At 38.5% G+C, this 22,536-nt stretch overlaps 1 protein-coding gene across 4 annotated transcripts in view; it reads right to left on the reverse strand.

The window, feature by feature from the left end:
* The window catches only part of LOC124551326 (CLK4-associating serine/arginine rich protein), a 169,486-nt gene that overhangs the window by 18,251 nt on the left and 128,699 nt on the right, over nt 1-22,536 (reverse strand). For 2 of the 4 annotated variants that reach the window (XM_047126339.1, XM_047126340.1), the window contains exon 18: nt 16,001-16,050. In XM_047126339.1, coding sequence (XP_046982295.1) covers nt 16,032-16,050 — 19 coding nt within the window. In that variant the 3' untranslated portion in view covers nt 16,001-16,031. Of the gene's footprint in view, nt 1-10,904; nt 16,051-22,536 lie in introns of those variants that run through there. The other 2 variants (XM_047126338.1, XM_047126337.1) reach the window with 2 other exon arrangements.

Here is a 22,536-nt window from a genome sequence, read left to right on the forward strand (position 1 = left end):
TTTATGTACCTCTATGAGAGCTGTTTTTTTTTTTATCGTCACTGAGTCTATGGGATACCTAGAGGGCTGAAGAATGTTCATAGCTGTCTTTAGAACCATTCCTGGACTTTTCTTTACATATTTCCACTTGATGATTTCCTCCTTGGAAGGTCTGTGATTTGAGATTTTTCAGCATTTCTCACTGTTGTTCTTTGTATGTGATCAATGTCTGTCTCTTTCTCCACCAGTACTATCATCATCCAGCATAAAAGTGATTTGTAAGCAACTAACTTGTAAACAGATGGCTGTTTTCAATTATCCTGAAATGAATCAATGTCTGTAGTGTGCTTTGTCCATAAATGATTAAGCTTTGTATGTCCATGCATTTGACATGAATGACTCCAGTTGAGGTTCATGAACCTTTTAGTTCAAAATTTTGTTTTGTACAAATAATAAACTTTAAATATTTCTGCTTTAAGAGCTAGTAGCTAGTTATTAAGAGACATTTAGCCATAAGTTACCATTGATTGTAGCTACTTGGTTAGGAACATTTTCACTATTAATCCTCTTTAATTTCAATGACTAAATGATTATTTGTGGGTGTTACAATCTGCATCAGTTTACTGCCTTCATTTGGTCATAAATGATCATCATCTGTATTGTTGAGGAACTTTGTGCATACACATCAGGTGATTTCAATGTGTTCACAATATCTGTATGTTTTAGGGATATGAATCCAATTTCAGAATTTCTGTACTGGCCTCAGTTTTTACATAATAATGGTTTTTGCAAATGCTTACAGCAGCCTAAATATTATATTTACCTGGAAAAAGACACACTTTTGCAACAAAACTTCGAAATTCAAACATGAGAAATAAGTAAACAAGATTACCATCATATGTGGGGGTCCAATACTTTGCCCTGGTCACCGACCTTTACACGTTAAATAAAGCTCGTAGCATTTGTTTACAAGAGTATTAAGTTTTAATTTTTGCAGTTTCAGTTGTCACTCTCTACAGAAAACAACAAAAAGAATTAGTGCTTCTTACATAGATAAGAGACATTTCTTCCTCTGAATTAATACAGACCACAGACACACAAATGCAGAACAACGAGCAGTCACTTTCAACAACTCACAACACTGAACCGCTTGTGATGACAATCACAATGTGATCGTGGGTGTTTAACACGTTCGCTGCAGCTGACACTTATAAGCGTTTCTGCGATCAACACGCCAGTGCGGGTAAGGCTTATAAGTGGTGCATTTGCTAGCTGAGTGTTCGTTAAGTTTGTTCAGCTGTGCACTCGTGTTCGTACAAGCAACCAACGCAATATCATGTAACATTTTCCTGTCTGCAGTTGTGTGTTTTCGTCTTTAGTCGTCTGTTTTGTGCATTGTTTGCAATGGCGGCGAATCAACAGACACCGGGGCCTTTTAACCTGAAAAAGAGTAGGAAGAGTGAACAATAGACTAACCACGAGTTACTGAGTGTGTTAGAAGATAGTGATACTGAGTTCAGAGGGGACAAACCAGAGGCGGGTGGCTGGAATTTGGAGACTGCAGAAACATACCATAGTGATGACAGTGTGGAAGCAGAACTGTCGAAGATGTTTCGCGATGGACGACGACGATGAGGAAATCACTGACGATAAAGAACACATGCTCGCAGAAGTAAGCAGTCCAGATGTGACTTGGCATGAAGAACCACGTGGAATGCAGTATCATCCGATTACAAAAGCAGAATGTTTGCAGATAAGTCCTGCTGGGTCTTTAGCCTACTGGTTACAGATGACATACTGCAGCTCGTAGTTGATGAAACGAATGGTAACACACGCAATATATTTGCGAGTGAAAATATGAAAGAGGGCTCTAGGATTAGTAATTGGAAACCTGTAAGAATAGGAGAAATACTAGTCTTCCTGGGTATTTTATTACTTATGGGTAATGTCAAATATGCCCCATTACAAGACTACTGGAAGAAAGACCCACTGTTAAAAAATAGACAAATAGTGACGATTATGGGCAGAGACAGATAATTGCTCATTTTACATTCACTGAATTTTGCGAAAAATCCAGAGTCAGGAGACCCGAAACTAGATGACTGACTATATACGGTACTCTCTATATTGAATTACTTTAACAACAGAATGTGTCCAGGTAGGGATCTATCTTTAGACGAATCAACGATTCTTTGGAGGGGACAATTGTCATTTAGACAATATATACAGAACAAAAGGAATAAATATGGCATCAAAATGTATAAGCTAAATAATCCAGATGGTTTCGTAAATAAATGTGCTGTGTACACGGGGATGTGTGGTGATATGGGGGGAAAAGAACATACTGAAAAGGTAGTATTACATTTGTTGTAAGCGAAGCTGCATGTTGGCCATCACATTTACATAGACAATTTTTACAACAGCTCTGCTTTAGCTAAACCCCTGTTGAATGCAAAAACACATTGCACTGGGACACTAAGGGTAAATAGGAGAAATACCCCTAAAGGCGTGGTATGCGCAAAACTGGGGAAAGGAGACACTTTTGCACGATATTCGGGTGGCGTAATGATCGGCAAACAGAAGGATAGTTGAGAGGTCTCCTATATTTCCACAGAATATCCTAATACAATGGGGACGTGTGCCGAATGCACACCAGCAAATAGTCTCGAAACCATTGCCAATTATCAAATATAATAGTTGTATGTCTGGGACCGATAGGCAGGACCAGATGTTGTATTATTTATGTGAACGAAAGACTATCCTCTGGCCAAAGAAACTATTCTTCCATGTAGTTGACATGCTAATTTCGATTCACATTACCTATATAATAAATACTGAGGGCATAAAATGACATCGGGCAAAAAATGACATCGTATGATTACACTGGTCAACACTCATTTTCTTGCCAAGGATATTTGAGTGACTTTAGGATGGATTAGTGGTGCTGAGGACGAATATAGCAACCATTTATGCAGTTTGGCTCTAGTTTTTGAGATAATGCATGATTTATTCAAAAAATTAGAAAAAATTGCTAATACTGAACTCGAGCGCTACAAACTACAATGAAAAAAGAAAATAATCTTTATAAATAGCTTCTATGAAAACCTGATAGGCATTTGTCCACGTATAAAACATAATTGAAAAGTTTCTCTATAAGTATATCATTTTCCGTCAATGACGAACCGCTTCCTGCATGCTTTCCTTTTATAGGTCTCTTCAGAACAGTCACGTTGCAGATTCCAGCAATAATCTGCCATCATATGCCTGTCCCATCTTCCTTTATATCTTTCCTCTATTCCTTTCATATCTTGATGGAACCGCTCTCCTTGTTCCTCACTGAAATCACCTAGATTACGAGGAAATCGATCCAAGTGGCTGTGAAGGAAGTGCAATTTTATGCTCATGTTAGCTCCTAAGATTTGAAAGTTAGTGAGCATGTTTTTGACCAGTTCCTCGTAATTGGGAGCTTTATGATTGCCCAAAAAAATTTTACAACAGCGACAAAACTGTTCCAGGCCGATGCTTCAGTGACAATCATGACACTTGTAAAATTGGTATCGTTGATGAGCCTGCGAATTTGAGGACCATCAAATATTCCTGCCTTAAGTTTTTCACTACTGAGTCCAGGGAACGTATTGCAGATGTATGTGAAGCAATTACCATTTCTGTCTAAAGCTTTGGTGAATAGCTTCATTAGTCCTAACTTAATATGTAATGGTGGAAGAACAATCTTGTCCCTACTAACCAGAGGTTCATTAATGATGTTTGCTTCACCAACAGCCATATGTTCCCTTGGAGGCCATGTTTTCTGCTTCCAATGTTCGTGCTTTGCCCTACTATCCCACATGCAGATAAAACATGGGTGCTTAGTGTATCCACTTTGTTGTCTAAGCAAGAAGTTCGCCATTTTCAAATCAACACAAATCAACCACTGGTGCTGCATATACTGAATTTTCTGCAGAACCATCTTGATGTTAGCATATGCTTCACAAAGTTTTGTTGAGTGGGCAATTGGAATAGATGCGTAACGATTGCCATTGTGTAGGAGAACACATTTTAAACTTCTAGTGGAACTGTCTATGAAGAGACGCCCAGTCCTCTGGTCTATATTCCGGCAGCCCCAATTTAAGTAAAAGTCCAGGTATATTGCTGCAATACACTATAACCTCTTCTTGGTTGAAGTATGGAAGAAGGTTTTCTTCTCCCGTCCGGTAAGCTGTTATTTTAACACTTGGATGAAGACAGTTCTTTTCCTTAAGCCTGGATGCTAAGAGTTCTGATGCTTGCTTTGAAAGATTGAGTTCTCGTATCAAGTCACTGAGCTCCTTCTGTTCGAACTGCTGGGGTTGTGTCTCACGTCCTTCGTATTCCGAACCACTACTTGTACATTCCTCGCCGTGCACATCGTCATCTGATGATGTTAGCGTGGGTAATGTTGTGAAGGTTGGTACAGGAACATCGTTGCTGTGCACCACCGGTCTTCTTGCTGACTCCAAATCGGGATATTCCCACTTTTGTTTTTTGAATCTATTAAAACCTTTCACATTAACAATGCAAAAATAGCAATCATCTGTATGGTTCTTCTGCTCTCGCTATACCATAGGCACTCCGAAGTTCAGGCTTTTCCTTTTTCGTTTTGTCCACTGCCGTAAGCACTCCACACAGCATTTACAAACTTTATGGGGTGCCCACGCCTTGTCTTGATCTCCAAGTTTAATTCCGAAATATGCCAGATACGCTTCCTTCACAAAAGGAGTGATATTCTTCCTGTTCTTTTGAAGAACGTATTCACCGAAAATGTAGCAGAACTCATCTGGATGGTTCACGCAAAGACGGCGTGAAGAACTCATGTTTTCCTAAAACAAAATTGCACAAATACTACATATTATGCAGAACTTTCTTGTATTTGCATGTCAATCACATCCAACAAACATCATTAATTGTTTTGTGTGAAATGAATACTCACCTCTTATTTGCTACGTCACGATGAAAAGGTTCTATCTCCTTGAAGCTGCACTGCACATGTGTGTGACTTTCGACCATCGCCATTTTTCTTGTTTACACTGAACGCTACCTATCGGCTGTTGCGGGGATTACCTCGGCCAACAAATGAATGTCGAGTACCGCCGAATTCAAATCTGCACAACCCTCAATATCTTCAACACACGCACCGCACAACAGGACTGAACACATGCTGACAGTGTGATGTTTGCATGATGTAATCGTCAACCACACAGATGCACTCCCTGAGCACAATTTTTTAATAAAGATAGTACAATATCACTAATTAAAAACAGGTAGCAAATACATTACACCAAATATGGACCCTGCAGTCGATATTATCCACATGAAACTCTCATTTTTACAAATAACCTGTATCTCAAAAATCAGAGCCAATTTGGAAAAAGTACAAATATACTCGGAATGAGTATCATAACAATATCCCATTTTCGTTCAAACTTCCCTGGCAACAAAAAAAAAAAAATTATTTTGTAGAGCTGTGTTATAGAATACAGATAATAAAGGGAGTACTTCCACCAATAGGCGTTACAAAAGGTGTGCGTAATAAATATCGTAGACACATGTGCAAAAGTGGGACAAAACTGTAGGGAAGAAGCAAGTTATGAGGAAGCGATGTATTACACATCCGTAATGTAATGGGATGTCCAGAGGATGATTGATTGTGTTTGATTTGTAAAGTGTTTGTTTTATTTGATAGACAAGTAAAATGTTGTTCCATTGATTGCTCAGTACATGAGATTTATGTACAGTATGTGGACTTATTTGTGGTTTGCTATAAAAACATCACCTCTACACCTTGCAAACTTATTTGTTATATGGGATTGGGTTTCCATAACACCTCACTGCAGATGATTCCTGTTTTTCTCTGTTTGATAAATCTTTTGGTGTTTTCAGACTAATTCTTTCTCACTGGAGCAGATTTATCACTTGTTTGAATTGGCATTTTCTTTCCAGTTTGCAATAAAATCAGTAAATCAGAGGAGTTGTTAGAATTGTTTGCAATAAATGCAAATGCCGCTTATAAGCGGCAGACAGCATGCAGCATTCATCACATGATCGGCATGCAGCTAAAGCATACTTGTATTTCTATATCTAACACCACCTCTCACGCAGATGTTATATTAGCTGTCAATATTACATATGTGCACAGCATGAACTTACAGGTTTCGCAGGGGTATGATTTCAGCTCAAGTGCGCTTACAAGTGTCCACCTAGAACATTAGTGGCCCGAACTGCTGACTGCAGCGAACATGTTAAGCAAGGCTCCTAGAATTCTGTCAAACCGCCTTTATTTGCAGGAAGTAGATTTTCGAACAGAGGGCATGTGTGATTAATTCCTTGTGCATATTTCAATTATTTTTCAATGACTAGATCTGATAGGCATATAAGTCACAGAAAAATAGTGCAGCATTTCCAAGGATTTCAAAGGATAGAGGATAGCATGTCACATGAAAACTGATCACTATACCTAAAATATGATTTTATTTTTGAGTTCAGCATCCATAACTTAGCAAAGGACACTATTTACTTCATTTCTAACAAAAATGTTGTTGACCAGTGTAATACCATAATGGACATCCAAAGGGACTGATAAGATTTAACGATCAACAAGGATACGGCTACTGCAGATTCAGATGTTGCTGAACCAAAGATTTTGGAATGCTTTATGGAAGGACCATTCTTGTCAAAAGTTTCCAAGCATGAGAAAGGAGGGCATTACGAAACCGTAGCATAAGTGGCTAACAAATTATTTGAGGTGGCCAATCAAATGTACAGACATTTTAGAGAAAATTTTGCAGAATGATATGTGGAGAGATCTCCCTAACGTGAATATTTATCTGCTAGGTCTAATGTATAGTTGTTTGAAGTCTGCTAGAAAGTAGCTCAAGACGTTGGCCACGGGCACAGGTGATGACAGTTGCACTAGTTGCTGCTAAAAGTGGAGGTCTGATCCAGATTGGGCTGCAGCCTAATGACTTGCACACAACCACACAAAGTCTACACACCCCTGTGCTGTGCTTGGCAACAAAAGGCACTAAACACCTAAGGATGAGTCCACTTGTCCACGCCCCGTTCGTCTCAAATTAATAACACGCACATTAAATGGACCTTGAGATTATTATTGTTGTGGATTGGCAGGAGAGCCAACCCACTAATGTTAGAGGAAGCCGAAAGGCACACGTTTAAGCTCACGCAGGCTGGCGTGAGGTCTGGAACAGGACAAGGAAATTAGAACTTAGAAAAACGGACGCAGATGGTGGAATACTTAAGTTTAATCCATTAATGTTGAACGTAGCTCTTGTCTGTACATTATTTACAATAGCAATAGCAACTGATAATGGCGCCTTGCTAGGTCGTAGCAAATGACGTAGCTGAAGGCTATGCTAACTATCGTCTCGGCAAATGAGAGCGTATTTTGTCAGTGAACCATCGCTAGCAAAGTCGGCTGTACAACTGAGGCGAGTGCTAGGAAGTCTCTCTAGACCTTCCGTGTGGCGGCGCTCGGTCTGCAATCACTGATAGTGGCGACACGCGGGTCCGACGTATACTAACGGACCGCGGCCGATTTAAAGGCTACCACCTAGCAAGTGTGGTGTCTGGCGGTGACACCACAATTATCATAATCATCATCATAATCATTATTTTCAATTTCTGTATGTGATATAAAAATATTAACTGTTTCATAATAAATTCTACAAAGGACAATTAAGCCTTGAAACAAAATAAGCTTAATTACTACACTGCAGTTGGCACAGCTAATCCTTTTCATACTGATTGCAAAACTGATAAATTATCTAACAAATGCTATTTTACAGAAAATTTTATCCAAGTGTGTTATTTTACTAGAAATAGTATGAACTAGCTTTATTTTCCGCATGTTAATATTAAAGAAAAAACAACTGTGGAAGCTGAATAAATGAATTACAATTTATGCCCTGGTTGGGATTTGAACTTGGGTCTCCCTGCATACTAGACAGGTACAACTATTACACCACCATGGTAGTGTAGCTAACACAGCTGTTGTCCACCAGATAAAGTAGTAGTCATAATGACTGAAAAACAAAATCGGTCAATGTATTTTGAACATGCTCAGTATTTCTGTGAACCACAAATAGTTATTTTCAGTTCTACTTCTGTTGTAAGTACCTTATTGGTCTATATGTAGTCCTGTTGACGGGCTCTGCAACAGGCTATCAGGGCTTAAATGCTACAGATTCAAAATCAATGTTATCCAGATACAGTAGAGTCTTGATAGTTTGAGTTTCCAATAATCCGAGCCACAATGCAATCAACATCGACGATTAGCTCGCTGCCCTGTTGTGCACAAACATCTGTTGTCAGTAGGACACAAAATACTCCGACTGCTGCCAGTTGCTACCGATCAAAACTAGGTAGTTCATACGCTGCTGTAGTTCCCAGTACCTGTACTGTTCAGTGTTGTGAGTCGTTTTGTTTGTTGACTGTGTGTTCCGTTGTACACCTTACAAAGATGAGTGCGGTAACAAAAAAGAGGAAATTTGTGCCTTTGCATCTGAAATTAGAAGCACTATGACGACTTGAAAAGGAGAAACAATAAAAAAAACTTGCTCTCGAATATGGTGTCGGTGAAGTTACTGTTGGTGACTGACGAAGAAACTGACAAATTGGAACAGTTTTCTTCACAGAAATGCTCACACGAATCTCTCAGTCGAAGAGGTATAAAGAAGTCAGACTTCGAAAAAACAAGTGAGGCATTGTTCATGGGGTTTACTCAACAGACACAGAAGGGTGCTCAGATTTCTGGCCAAATCTTGCAAGAAAAAGCTTTGTTTTTCAGAAACCAGCTGCAGGAAGATGACAATTTTGCCGCTAGTGTGGGCTGGCTCGACAAGTGGAAGAAGAGGTATGGGGTGCGTCAGCTAGACGTATGTGGAGAAAAACTCTCTGGTGATGCTCAGGCCATTTCAAAATTTATCGCAGAGTTAAAAAAATCATAACTGACGAAAATTTGTCTAATGAGCAAATATATTACTGTGACGAAACTGGGCTAAATTTTAAAATGTTACCAGCGAGAACACGTGCTTCTTGTGGAGAAAAAAGTGCTCCTGTGCACAAAAAAAGAAAGAGCGGCTCACAGTTACGGCAGCTTCAAATGCAACTGGAAACCACAAACTAAAACTAGTTGTGATTGGGAAGTCTGCCAAGCCAAGAGCATTCAAGAATGTACCCATCTCAGCTCTTCCAGTTGTCTTTACACATCAGAATAATGCCTGGATGAATCAGGAAATCTTCCAAGAACTGGTTTTTTAACTCATTTGTACTTGACTGCAAGAATTTTTTTAAAAGAAAGGGGACTGCCATGCAAAGCAATTTTGCTCATGGATAATGCATCCTCACATTCAAGTCCAGGAGAACTGCAGTGCGACGGTATCCACGCCTAGTTTTTCCCACCAAACGTTACCTGTCTCCTTCAGCCCATGGATCAGGGCATTCTGGAATGTCTTTAAAAAAAAAGTAAAATAAAATCAAGTATCAACAGCAATTGCTACTGTCAATCCTGCAATTCAAAGACAACGAAAGCATTGTAGGAGCTTTGAAGAAAGTGATTTTGAAGGACGTCGTGTACTGGATTAGCGAATCCTGGAGCGAAATAAAGTCAGACACAATTTCTAAGTCATGGGGGAAAATTCTACAGGAAAGTATGCCAGACACAGAAACTGAAGATTTAGCAGATGAGGACAATCAACCATTGTGTAATTTAATCGGAAGATTGCCAGGGTGTGAAGAGGTGGAAGTAGGTGAGTGGTTAAATTCGGACGAACAGTTGGAAGTGACAGACTCTTCTATAATTGACATGGTTAACATTCAATCGCAGTGCGACAGTGACGAGGCAGAGTCTGCACCGATGATGAGTCACATCAATGGCTATGCTGCTCTCGAGGGCACCATATGCTACGTGGAACAACAGCCTGAGGCGACACCAACTGACCTACTGCTCCTGAGACGGTGGCGTGACATTGCCGCAAGGAAACTTTGCAGCTTTGCCAAACAAAAGACACTTCACTATTACTTGTTTAAATAAATAATTATTGTTATTCTGCCAATGCAAATGCATATGTAAATACTTTTATTTTAATAAAGTTCATATTTTGACCTGTATTACTTACAATATCATATTATTTCTTTTTCCTATTTAAATTTTGATAGTCCAAGTTTTCGATAGTTCGAGGTGGTTCCGATCCCGTTCACCTCGAACTATCGAGACTCTACTGTATTGTAATTATCTTTCTTTTCTCACCCAATTTGATAACGTTAAGAAGCTCTTTAAATCGGTGAGGCACTCTGTTCTCTGGTGGGAACATGCTGCTGCCTCTCCATTTACTGAAAGTTTGTGTAGAGCCAAAAGAAGAAAACAAATAAATGTCACTTAGAAAAAAACCTTTTGAAGGCTTTGCAAGCTCTTATTATAGAGAATAAAATCATCATCATCTGTATTTTCAATCACAAGTTATTTATATATACTTACTTTTTTTTATTTGCAGTCAGTTTCGAAGCACTGACCTTTTCAAAATTTGAATGTCTAATAACTTATATGCAGAAAAGGTGACACAAGTGCAATAATTTATTGTTAATGAACAGTCACCTCCCGAGATGGATAGCAACACAAAACAATATAAAACAATTCAGGCCACCACACATTTTCTGATGAGAGCGTTAAATAAATATTTCTGTTTTGAATTTACTTCCTGTTCTCCATTTCAATTTGCCCAGGTCTACACCTCACACTCCACTACTATATTATATCTGTTCCTGCACAATAATGATCACTACTATTGAAAAATGTAGTATTTAAAGGCATCTCAAATGAGAATCAGATTACTTATGGAGGATTCTTAAAAATGTGGAAATGGATAAACTAAATGTAATGAAAGAGTTTTATCAAAAAGCTTTACTCCAACAACTTTAATTACAATACATGCTTCAGTGAAAAAAGGTTTACAAAATACAAATAATGAGTAAGTCACTATTTTTTTATTTACAAAATGGAAGGGTATTTATAAGAAGAAATGTAATCTGTTCATCAAATTTTTTTATAAATATTTGAAATTCACTCTCCACAAATAGACTACTGGAGAAAGAAACAACACACTTCGTTGAACATCTCGGCAGTAGACACTTCCTTGGGTTTAAGCACTTAACTGCAATACTGGAGTAGTAATAACGTAAGGATTACTGGGTAAGATTAACATTGTTCTGCAGAAGGAAGTACATATGCCAAGGAAGCCACCAATTTTTTTTATCATAACCAAACAAAATCAAAATGCTGCCAATAATGCAGAATTAAAACTACAACTGAACATCCTTCAAATAATTTAGCTCCAACAGGATCCACAACTGTGATAAACTTCTTGAAATAAGTAAGTTTCCTGCTTCAGTTGTCATTTATTCCCATTTTATTTTGCGTACTGTGATGTTTCAGCTGTGTAGCCGTTCTCAAGTTTAACTTGTTAATTACAATGTTTTGGGTTCCTGCCATTTTCATTGGCAGTTCTTGGTTGGCAGGGCGTGAAAACAGTAGTTATGATCTTCAGTACAGTATAAACCACAAACTACTGTTTGTACCATACCAAACATAATTGCTACTATTTTAAAGCCCAGCAAACCACAGACTGGAACACAAAATATCTGTAATTAATTGATTAAATATTGCCTTTGAGAATGGCTACACAGTCGAAACATCAAAGTACACAAAATAAAAATAAATAATAGCCAATGCAGTAAACATGTCTTTCTTCCAGAGATCTCATGGGAAAAAAGGCTTTTAATTTCTTCCTTAATGAATGAAAGAGTGTTGGCGATTAGAAGTTGCAAGGGAAGAAACTCTGCAAACAAATGAAACATCCATCATGTTACCTTATTTAAGTGTACAATATACAAAGGTTCTGATACACTTGTCAAAAATTGCTTCTCACAACTGTTTTGTATGTTAAAACCAGGCAAGTTATTTTGAGAGGCTACTTCTGATGACCGAATATAAGAGATTCCCATTTTAAGTCAATCTATTCAAAAAGCATTCACCAATAAACAAACATTTTTGTAGCAAAATTATGATGTTACTGTCACCCATCTGCTTCTCTAAAACCTCTGTCAATTTGTGATAACAATAATGGAAACTTCCCCCATTGTCTGTGCAGGAGACTGCAAAAGTTTTACTCTGGAAGACTCCCGTGCACATAACTTTTTTTTTCCTATCAAGGGTTTACTGAAAACAGTAAGCTAATACCTTTCACAGAATGCCCCATGTGAGGCGCAAGTTTTTCACTGTTTGTCTCTTTTGGAAAGCATCTACAAAGAATATGAAACCTCTGTGTTGGCAATTGATAATATGACAGTATTTTGGTAAACAATCTGGTGAAAGTTTATTCCAAGCCTACTCAGTTGACTTAAGTCTGTACTAGTACAGCAATTTTATTATATTCAAAGAAAGTGGAGGTAAACATCATGTGACTCAGTACACAAAGACGGGATATGTGAGGATGGAAGTAAGGCTTTGTATATACAGACAGCTATGTTATATGTAATAGTACTAATCAGATCATTCCAACAACAGCAAAACTGATCTCTCTTTTTGACAACCACAGCTAAAAAAATACGTGTGTCAAAGCCTTTTTGTAATTGTTACAGTACACAACATCTTTGCCAAACAGAACATCAATATAGCGAGGAAAGGCCTTTTTAGAAAAGTTCATTAATATCAAAACTTCTCTCTCTCTCTCTCTCTCTCTCTCTCTCTCTCTCTCTCTCTCTCTCTCTCTAACCACAGAATGGTGGTATTGAACATAGTAGTACAATGCATTCTTCTCCTCTGATTATTTATTTACATTGCAAGATCCAACCAGAGCATCTAAGCACACTGATTACAGATGAAGTGAAAATGAACAGGTCACGAGATTGGAATAAAAATGCTGTATATAAAAATAATGGCGTTTCAATGGGTATGAGCAAAAATTGGTATCTTCTCATGCAGCTCTGCCTCTCGTGACTATAAATAAATAAATATTTATGTGAGTTGTGTGTCATATTCTCTGATAATAGACTGATCATCAGAAAGCTGTTTCCCCACATGGCATAGTGAAAATATTAAGTATTCATGTTTGTGATTCGCTGGAAATGCAACTAATGGCAAATTCACTATCCAAGTGGCCTAAAGCCTAACTGCCTAGCAATTTCTGCACTGCGGTATACAATGAGAATGCCACAAGCTGGCAGAACGACATTAACAATGTGTCTTCTTCAGAACAAAGCTGACACCTTCACTATACCATTTTACTTACCTTCCATTATCACTTCCCAATCTGAGCAGTACCAAACTAGTGATGCAACATTGCACATACAAAAACCAGAATTAGTTTGTGAAACTTATAAGTGTATTATGTAAAATGGTTTTGCCAGGATATTAAAACCTTAAGCAAACACCTAATTTGCAATTTTACGGTTTCAATGTTATCTTAATTTGACTAAAGGGAGTCATAATTTGTAGACACAATGTCTGGAAATAGTGACATGTGACCAGTGGTAGTTTGCAGATGGCATAATTTATGGATTACACATTAAAAAAGCGCTATTCGTCAATTCTCTGAAATCAACAATTTTAAGATGACAAGGATTGTAATTGTAAATAATCCTTGACGTGAGTGCCAAAGATCTTTCAAGAAATGGAGAGAGTCTGGACACATCACACTTACATATAACAAAGAATTGATGAAATCTTAATAACAGTTGTGGAAGCCAAAGGTAAATTTCATTGCCACTGAACAAATGTTCAGCACAGCATTATGAAAAGGGCAATACTTTCACTAACACATCTTTCGATAACAAAGCTTTCTTTTCGACACTTATTGATGAGAGTACTCCACTTTTTGTTAAGCTGAAGATTAACAGAATATGAAACAGTACAGGATAATAGTAAAGAATCCTCTTGTAAACTTTTGCAAAAACAATGGCTGCAGTGAATAATATTGGAAGCATAATAATCAATATTATGCTACAGAATATGTTGAACACTACACTAATGTTGCTCTTCAGCCTATAAATATAGGCACCAGAAACACAAGACTTCCTTACCAATGACATGACAAATATCTCAAGTTTATAACAATATTCCTTGTCGAAACAATATATAAAATAACAAAGGTCAGCACTCACCTTTAGCAGACTGATGTGTGGCACATCACAGAACACAGCTTTGAGTCCTGGCTCTTCTGGTAGAAAGTACACACATTCACACACACTAACACACAAACATCCAGATGTACACCATCTTGGCTATGCAAGTTTGGGTGTACACACACACACACACACACACACACACACACACACGACACCCAAACTTGCAAAGCCACGATAGTGTCCATCTGGATGTCTGTGTGGTAGTGTGAATGTGTGTACTTTCTTCCAGAAGAAGAGCTAGGACTCTTAACTAGTTAACACTGTGTTCTATGATTCTGGACATGTATGTGCCACACATCTGTTTGCTGAAGCTGAGTGGTTGCCTTTCCTTTGTTTTATGCACAAATATGTATGTTCCTAGCTCAAAACTATTTTTTCCATATCTGTTAGTGTGATATGGTGCCAATCTAAGGCTGCCCCACCCAATAAAAAGAATATCATCATCATTATTTTTTTCTACAATTTAGAATCCAATAGTACATAAATCTTTCAGACACTCTTGGGAGTTCACTTTTAAAATTTTTTGAGTTTGAAATTTTAATAATTTGTCAATGTGATTGTCTTGTCACATTTCATCATTTCTGAAATTTACATTCTACTAAGAAACAGCAAAATTATGTGTACATCAGAAATTGCATCATGACAGCTTAGGAAACATCTGTCACATAATTATTGAAGAGGATAAACAATTTTAGTGACAGCTGCATATAACATAAGAACTACAAAAACTTCATATACTCTGTTTTATCATGTGACTCATTGTTTGTTCCCACTAGTAGGTACTTTGATCTTCAAGCTTTTTTCCTTCAAATTTCAGGTTTTACTCATTTAACAGCAAAGAAATCACAAAAATGGAGAAGGCTGTATGTGCAACAACCACACAGCCATGCAACTATTTTATGACTTCATTAGGAATCAAATAAATATGCTTTTGGATTGAGAAAAGCCATTTGTTAAATAATTTACAAAGAGGACTGCAAGCATCACATAGCCTTTCTTTGTGATATTTACCAATGATGTTGGATGACTCACCAATTAAACATCTGAATCAATAAAAATATCAAACTGAGGATGTACAAAGTTAATCTATGTCAATTTTATATGCTAAAATATAGAGCACAATAAAGAAAAATTCTCATAAATTAGAATGTGAATGACAAAATATGAAAACCGTTCCTATAAACATTAAATAACTTAGGCACTAATCAAAATAATAATCATGCTGTGCTCCACAGAATAACATGATATTCATGAGAAATAACATACAGATGATCACATAATGGCATTGCAAAACACACAAATTTGAATACCAAGCAAACTGTCACCTACACAATTTCAAACCTTTAACTGCGAAGTACCAGTGACAAAGCCTATATTACAGGATCAGATGATGGTCAACAAAGAAATACATGAGCAAGACCCAATAATTATATGACCAGTTGAGAAATATTTGTTGCTTCCTAATCACCGTCAAAGCCTTGAGTATACCATTATTCATATATTGCAGAGGTGATTAAGATTAATTATTTCAGAAGGAGCAACTGTTAACAACTTTTTACATTATTTTCTGTAACAAATGTAAATAAGGCTTACAAAACCATCAGCTGCTGAGCATTATTTGCAGCAATTTGGGGTGGAAAGTGATGCAATGGCATAAGGGCAGTTGAATAACAAACAAGTCAGCTTTACATAATAGTGTCTAAATATTCACAGTATATAAACAAATATGATGAAAGATACAGTCTTACAAAATTTTCAGCATTTTCGTTCTCCGCATTTTTAATTTTACCTGTACTGAGCGATTTCTGTACACGGATGTTTCAATAGTCAACCAGTGGCCTGTAACAGAAGAAGAAGAAAAACAAATGGAAATACTTTCACATTGATTAACTTTCAAACTTGTGGTATCCTAATGTATCTTAATAGTATGAGGGTTGCTCAGAAATTAATGCACCACATTTTCTCTCAACTGAAAACAATGCTACGAATGAAAAACGTTATGTATGTATTATTTGAAGTATCCTGAGTGAGCATGCCAAGTTCCATTAATTATGACAGACAAATACTGTGCAAAGGCTATGGAGCATCTGCTGTGGACAGAAGTACAGTTACTTGCTGGGCATGGATGGTGACATCATGAGAAGGTGGTTCGGCAGAGCTCCATTCACGGCTGTCACACCTGGCATGTTGCAGCGAGCTAATGTTGTCATTTGCGAGGACACACACCATTTGTGGAAGACATTTTGAGGACAATAAGGAGGTAATTCACACAGAGAAGCACTGGCTCCGCCGCCTGGACAAGGACTGGTACCAACAGGACATACACGCCCTTGTTTCACGCAGGAAGAAGGCCATAGAACAAGATGGAGATTACGTGGAAAAATAAGGTGTGTGTAGATAAAACACCATTCTTTTGTGTGTGTAATTCTCATTATGTTCAATAAAGAACTGAAGGAAAAAAATGTGTTGCATTACTTTCTGGGCAACCCTCGTGTGTTAAATTTGTAGTTTTTCATCTGGTGTGTGTGTGTGTGTGTGTGTGTGTGTGTGTGTGTGTGTGTCAATGAGTCAACCTTCCCTATAAAATATTAAAATCTTCTCTCTAATAGTTTAGGGAGCATATCAGATATTACAGAAAATCTTAAGAGGCTATAACACATTTGTCCCAACTGCCTGCTAAAATAGAGGACACATCACCTGGTAAACCACCATGTCTTCCACCTTGAAAACAAACCTACAAAAGTGGTGCATTGCGATACATACATGCTGCAGACATTACACACTAGAGGGTCATCCGATTGGAGCAGGAAGCCGTACGTCATCAGAATGTTCCCTATCTATATTCAAACAGAAGGCCTTCCTCCACTCTCAGTTGCTGGAACGAGTTCCGCAATGGCCGACTAGCTGATTCTATCAGCCAATGCTTTTTGTCCGACACTTTCAACCACCTTGATAACAGAGAGATGATATAGCATAGGCATTTTGAGCTCACAAACCCATCTGGGGACAGCCAGGTGAGCAGGTGTGGCCGCACAGCCGATGTACAAGTAGCCGGATATAGCACATATGATGATGATGATGATGATGATGATACGTTGGGTTGTAGAATTTTGAATTCCTTATTTTGGCTGACAACATCAGCTAATTCATTTTCCCCAGAATTCCCATGTGTCCTGGCAACTATCAGAACATCACCTCCATCTCACATGGATTTTCTGGACATATTTGTCTGCTGGATACATGGACTGTATAGATTGGAGGGCACTCAGCAGTTGGAACTAGTTTTCTCGCTCTTATCAACCCTAAAGACGCAGGTATCTAAACATACAACTCTGAATGGTATCAATAAAAATCAATGTTATGCCCTTCCTCTAGGGTTTGTTCCAGTAATATAAAAAGAAGTAGAAGTAGTCGTAGCATAGTCGTAGCAGTAGTAGTGGTGGTGGTGGTGGTGGTGGTGGTGGTGGCGGTGGTGGCAACTAATAAGCCTAAGCCAAACAGAGCATTTTGTAGCCAACAATGCCCCAATCATGCGATGACCCACTTACTATGGAAAAAAATGTCTATTTGAGATAATTTCAAGGTTTCAAGAACCAGCTTTAAATGATGACTCTTTTGAAGAGGAAAGAAACATTCTTATCTTCCTCTCATCAGCCCATCTGTTGCCACCTTAGAAAATTAAAGCAGCTGGAGGTTCATTAATTGTTAATGCGTCTTTATTGATGTTCAAATGCATGAAAAATTTGACAGAATGGATCACTATGCTTTGTGAATTATGCCCACTGTGCACAAGACTGATAAACAATTTCAAACATTTTACTATAGAAACAGAAAAACACGACAAAAGTTAGTGCACGTGGGTCAAAACAGACAGTCGCATACAGCAATATAGAAAGCACACTCAAAATGCAGTATCAAAAAGCAATATATTAGATGTAAATAATGAGATAAAAGAAATAAATGTTAAATGCATTAATACATCACCAACAGTACAGCCATTACTGCTGAAGCACGCAACTAGTTGGAAAAGGATGAAGAAATCACACTGGTATCTGCCTGAAATGATTTGAGCAAAAAACCGTATCCAGTGGTTGGGATGAAAGCACGGGTCACACTCGTTTACAAGAAGGGTAGTAGAAGTGATCCACAAAGCTACTGTCCAAAATCCCCAACATTAATTTGTTGTAAAATCTTTAAACAGGTTCTGAGCTTAAACACAATTAACTAGCACGGATTCTGAAAACACTGATCGTACAAAACCTAACTCTCACCTTTCACACGACATACTGAAAGCTTTGTATCAAGGCAGTCTGGTAGATGATGTCTTTGTCAATTACCAAAAAGCACGCATCTATGCTTACTGTCAAAAATATGATCATAAGCGAAATTTCTGCGTGGACTGAGGATTTTTAGGTAGGGAGGACAAAGCATGTTATCTTGAACTGGGAGTCATTAACTTCGAATGTGCCCCAAGCAAGTGTTTTGGGATCCTTGCTGTTCATGTTGTATATTAACTACCTTCTGGGTGATATTAATAGTAACCTCAGACTTTTTGCAGATGATGCAATTATTTACACTGGTGTCCAAAATTAATGTGACAAACAGAAAGTTTCCAAGGTTGCAGGTGACAGTAAAATAGAAACAATGTAAAGAACACAGAACGTAAAACAACTGCAACATGCATTATGGTAGACAAAAATGTTCTTTGTTTTTTTCCAACTTAATGGATTTGCACACACATTCTGGCAACTGGTTAATGATGTGGTTGGCTGATGCTGACATGATGAAACCTACCTCCCTAGCATATCTCAGATATGCTCTATGGCATACAAATTGGAGGCGAAAGCAGGCCACACCATGCGTGCAGTATCTTCCATTTCCAAGAAAATATTAGCCACCTGTACTCTATGAGGTCGAGCATTATCCTCCACCAATACGAAGTCCGGGGCCACACCACTGTGCAACAACCCCACATGAGGTCCCAAGATCTCGTTGCGATACCTGATAGCAGGTAAACCTTGCTAATTCACCCCTACAATTTCATGAAGAGGTGTTCCAGAGGTCAACATCTACATTGATACTCTGCAAATCACATTTAAGTGCCTGGCAGAGGGTTCACCGAACCACCTTCACAATTCTCTATTATTCCAATCTCATATAGCGTGCGGAAAGAATGAACACTCATATCTTTCCATACAAGCTCTAATTTCCCTTATATTGTCGTGGTGATCGTTCCGCCCTATGTAGGTCAGTGTCAACAAAATATTTTCACATTCGGAGGAGAAGGTTGGTGACTGGAATTTCGTGAGAAGATTCAGTCGCAACGAAAAACACCTTTCTTTTAATGATTTCCAGCCCAAACCCTGTATCATTTCTGTGACACTCTCTCCCATATTTCGCGATAATACAAAACGTGCTGCCTTTCTTTGAACTTTTTCGATGTACTCCGTCAGTCCTACCTCGTAAGGATCCCACACCGCGCAGCAGTATTCTAAAAGAGGACGGACAAGCCTAGTGTAGGCACTCTCCTTAGTAGGTCTGTTACATTTTCTAAGTGTCCTGTCAATAAAACGCAGCCTTTGGTTAGCCTTCCATACAACATTTTCTATGTGTTCTTTCCAATTTAAGTTGTTAGTAATTGTAATACCTAGGTATTTAGTTTACCTAGGTATTTAGTTGAATTTATGGCTTTTGGATTAGACTGATTTATCGTGTAACCGAAGTTTACCAAGTTCCTTTTAGTACTCATATGGATGCCCTCAAACTTTTCGTTATTCAGGGTCAACCGCCACTTTTCGCACCATTCAGATATTTTTTCTAAATCTTTTGAAGTTTGTTTTGATCTTCTGATGACTTTATTAGTCCATATGTGACAGCATCATCTGCAAACAACCAAAGACAGCTGCTCAGATTGTCCCCCAAATTATTTATACAGATAAGGAACAGCAAAGGGCCTGTAACACAACCTTGGGGAACACCTGAAATCACTTCTGCTGTTTTACTCACTGACTTTCCATCAATTACTACTAACTGTGACCTCTCTGACAGGAAATCGCGAATCCAGTCACATAACCGAGACGATATTCCATAAGCACTCAATTTTACTACGAGCCGCTTGTGTGGTACAGTGTCAAAAACCTTCCGGAAATCCAGGAATACGGAATCGATCTGAAATCCCTTGTCAATAGCACTCAGCACTCCTTGTGAAGGAAGAGCTAGTCGAGTTTCAGAGGAACGATGTTTTCTAAACCCATGCTGACTGTGTGTCAATAGACTATTTCCTTCGAGGTAATTCATAATGTTCGATTACAATAAAAGCACTAAAATCCTGCTGCATATCGACGTTAACGATACGGGCATGTAATTTAGGGGATTACTACCACTACCTTTCTTGAATATTGGTGTGACCTGTGCAACTTTCCAGTCTTTGGATACGGATTTTTCGTCGAGCGAACGGTTGTATATGATTGTTAAGTATGGAGCTAATGCATCAGCATACTCTGAAAGGAACCTAATTGGTATACAGTCTGGACCAGAAGACTTGCTTTTATTAAGTGATTTAAGTTGCTTCACTACTCCGAGGATATTTACTTCTACGTTTCTCATATTGGCAGCTGGTCTCGATTCGAATTCCGGAATATTTACTTCATCTCCTTTTGTGAAGGCATTTCGGAAGGCTGTGTTTAGTAACTCTGTTTTGGCAGCAGTGTCTTAGATATTATCTCCATTGCTATCGCGCAGAGAAGGCATTGATTGTTTCTTGCCGCTAACATACTTCACATACGATCAGAATCGCTTTGGATTTTCTGCCAGGTTTTGACACAAAGTTTCATTGTGGAAACTGTTATAGGCATCTCGCATTGAACTCCGCGCTAAGTTTCGAGCTTCTGCAAAGGATCGCCAATCTTGGGGATTTTGCGTCTGTTTGAATTTGGCATGTTAGTTTCGTTGTTTCTGCAACAGTGTTTTAACCCGTTTTGTGTACCAAGGAGGATCAGCTCCGTCGTTTGTTAGTTTATTTGGTATAAACCTCTCAACTGCTGCCGATACTATTTCTTTGAATTTATGCCACATCTGGTCTACACTTCTATTATTAATTTGGAATGAGTGGAGATTGTCTCTCAGGAAGGCGTCAAGTGACTTTTTATCTGCTTTTTTTGAATAGGTATATTTTTCGCTTATTTTTCGAGGATTTGGGGATTACAGTATTCATTCTCGCTACGACAACCCTGTGTTCACTTATCCCTATATCAGTTTTGATGCTGGTTATTAACTCAGGATTATTTGTTGCTAAGAGGTCAAGTGTGTTTTCACAACCGTTTACTATTTGCGTGGGCCAACTGCTCGAAATAATTTTCAGAGAATGCGTTTAGCACAATTTCGGATGATATTTTATGTGTACCTCCGGAATTAAACATGTATTTTTGCCAACATATCCAGGGTAAATTAAAGTCAGCACCAACTATTATCATATAGTCGGGTAGGTGTTTGAAATCAAACTCGAGTTTTCTTTGAATCTTTCAGCAACTGTATCATCTGAACTGGGAGGTCGGTAAAAGGAGCCAATTATTATTTTATTCTGGTTGCCAATAATGACCTCTGCCCATACTAACTCACAGGAAGTATCTACTTCAATTTCGCAACAAGTTAAACTACTTCCAACAGCAACAAACACACCACCGCCAACCGTGTTTAGCCTATCTTTTCGTAACACTGTTAGGTTCTTTGCAAAAATTTCAGCTGAGCTTATATCCGGCTTTAGCCAGCTTTCAGTGCCTATAACAATTTGAGCATGGGTGCTTTCTATTAGTGCTTGGAGCTCTGGTACTTTCCCAACACAGCTATGACAATTTACAACTATTATACCAACGGTTCCTGTATCTATGTTCTTCCTGTGTTCAGCCAGCACCCTTTGTGACTGAAGCCCTTCTTGTGTTTTCCTGAGACCATCTAACCTAAAAAAAACGCCTAGTCCATGCCAGACAGCCCCTGCCTCCTGCGTATAGTGGACACCTGACCTATTCAGCGGAACCCGAAACCCAACCACCCTTTGGCGCAAGTCTAGGAATCTGCAGCCTACACGGTCGCAGAACAGTCTGAGCCTCTGAGTCAGACCCTCCACTCGGCTCTGTACCAGAGGTTCGCAATCGGTCCGGTCGACTATGTTGCAAATGTTCAGCTCTGCTTTCATCTTGCAAGCAAGACTAGCAGCCTTTACCACTTCTGTTAGCTGCTCGATACCAGAGAGAATCGAAAGTGACACACATCATTGGTACCAACATGAGCAACTACCTGCAGTTGGCTGCACCCTGTGCTCTTCATGGC

The sequence above is a fragment of the Schistocerca americana genome, chromosome 9 (genome assembly GCF_021461395.2).
Source record: "Schistocerca americana isolate TAMUIC-IGC-003095 chromosome 9, iqSchAmer2.1, whole genome shotgun sequence".
Lineage (NCBI taxonomy): Eukaryota > Metazoa > Arthropoda > Insecta > Orthoptera > Acrididae > Schistocerca > Schistocerca americana.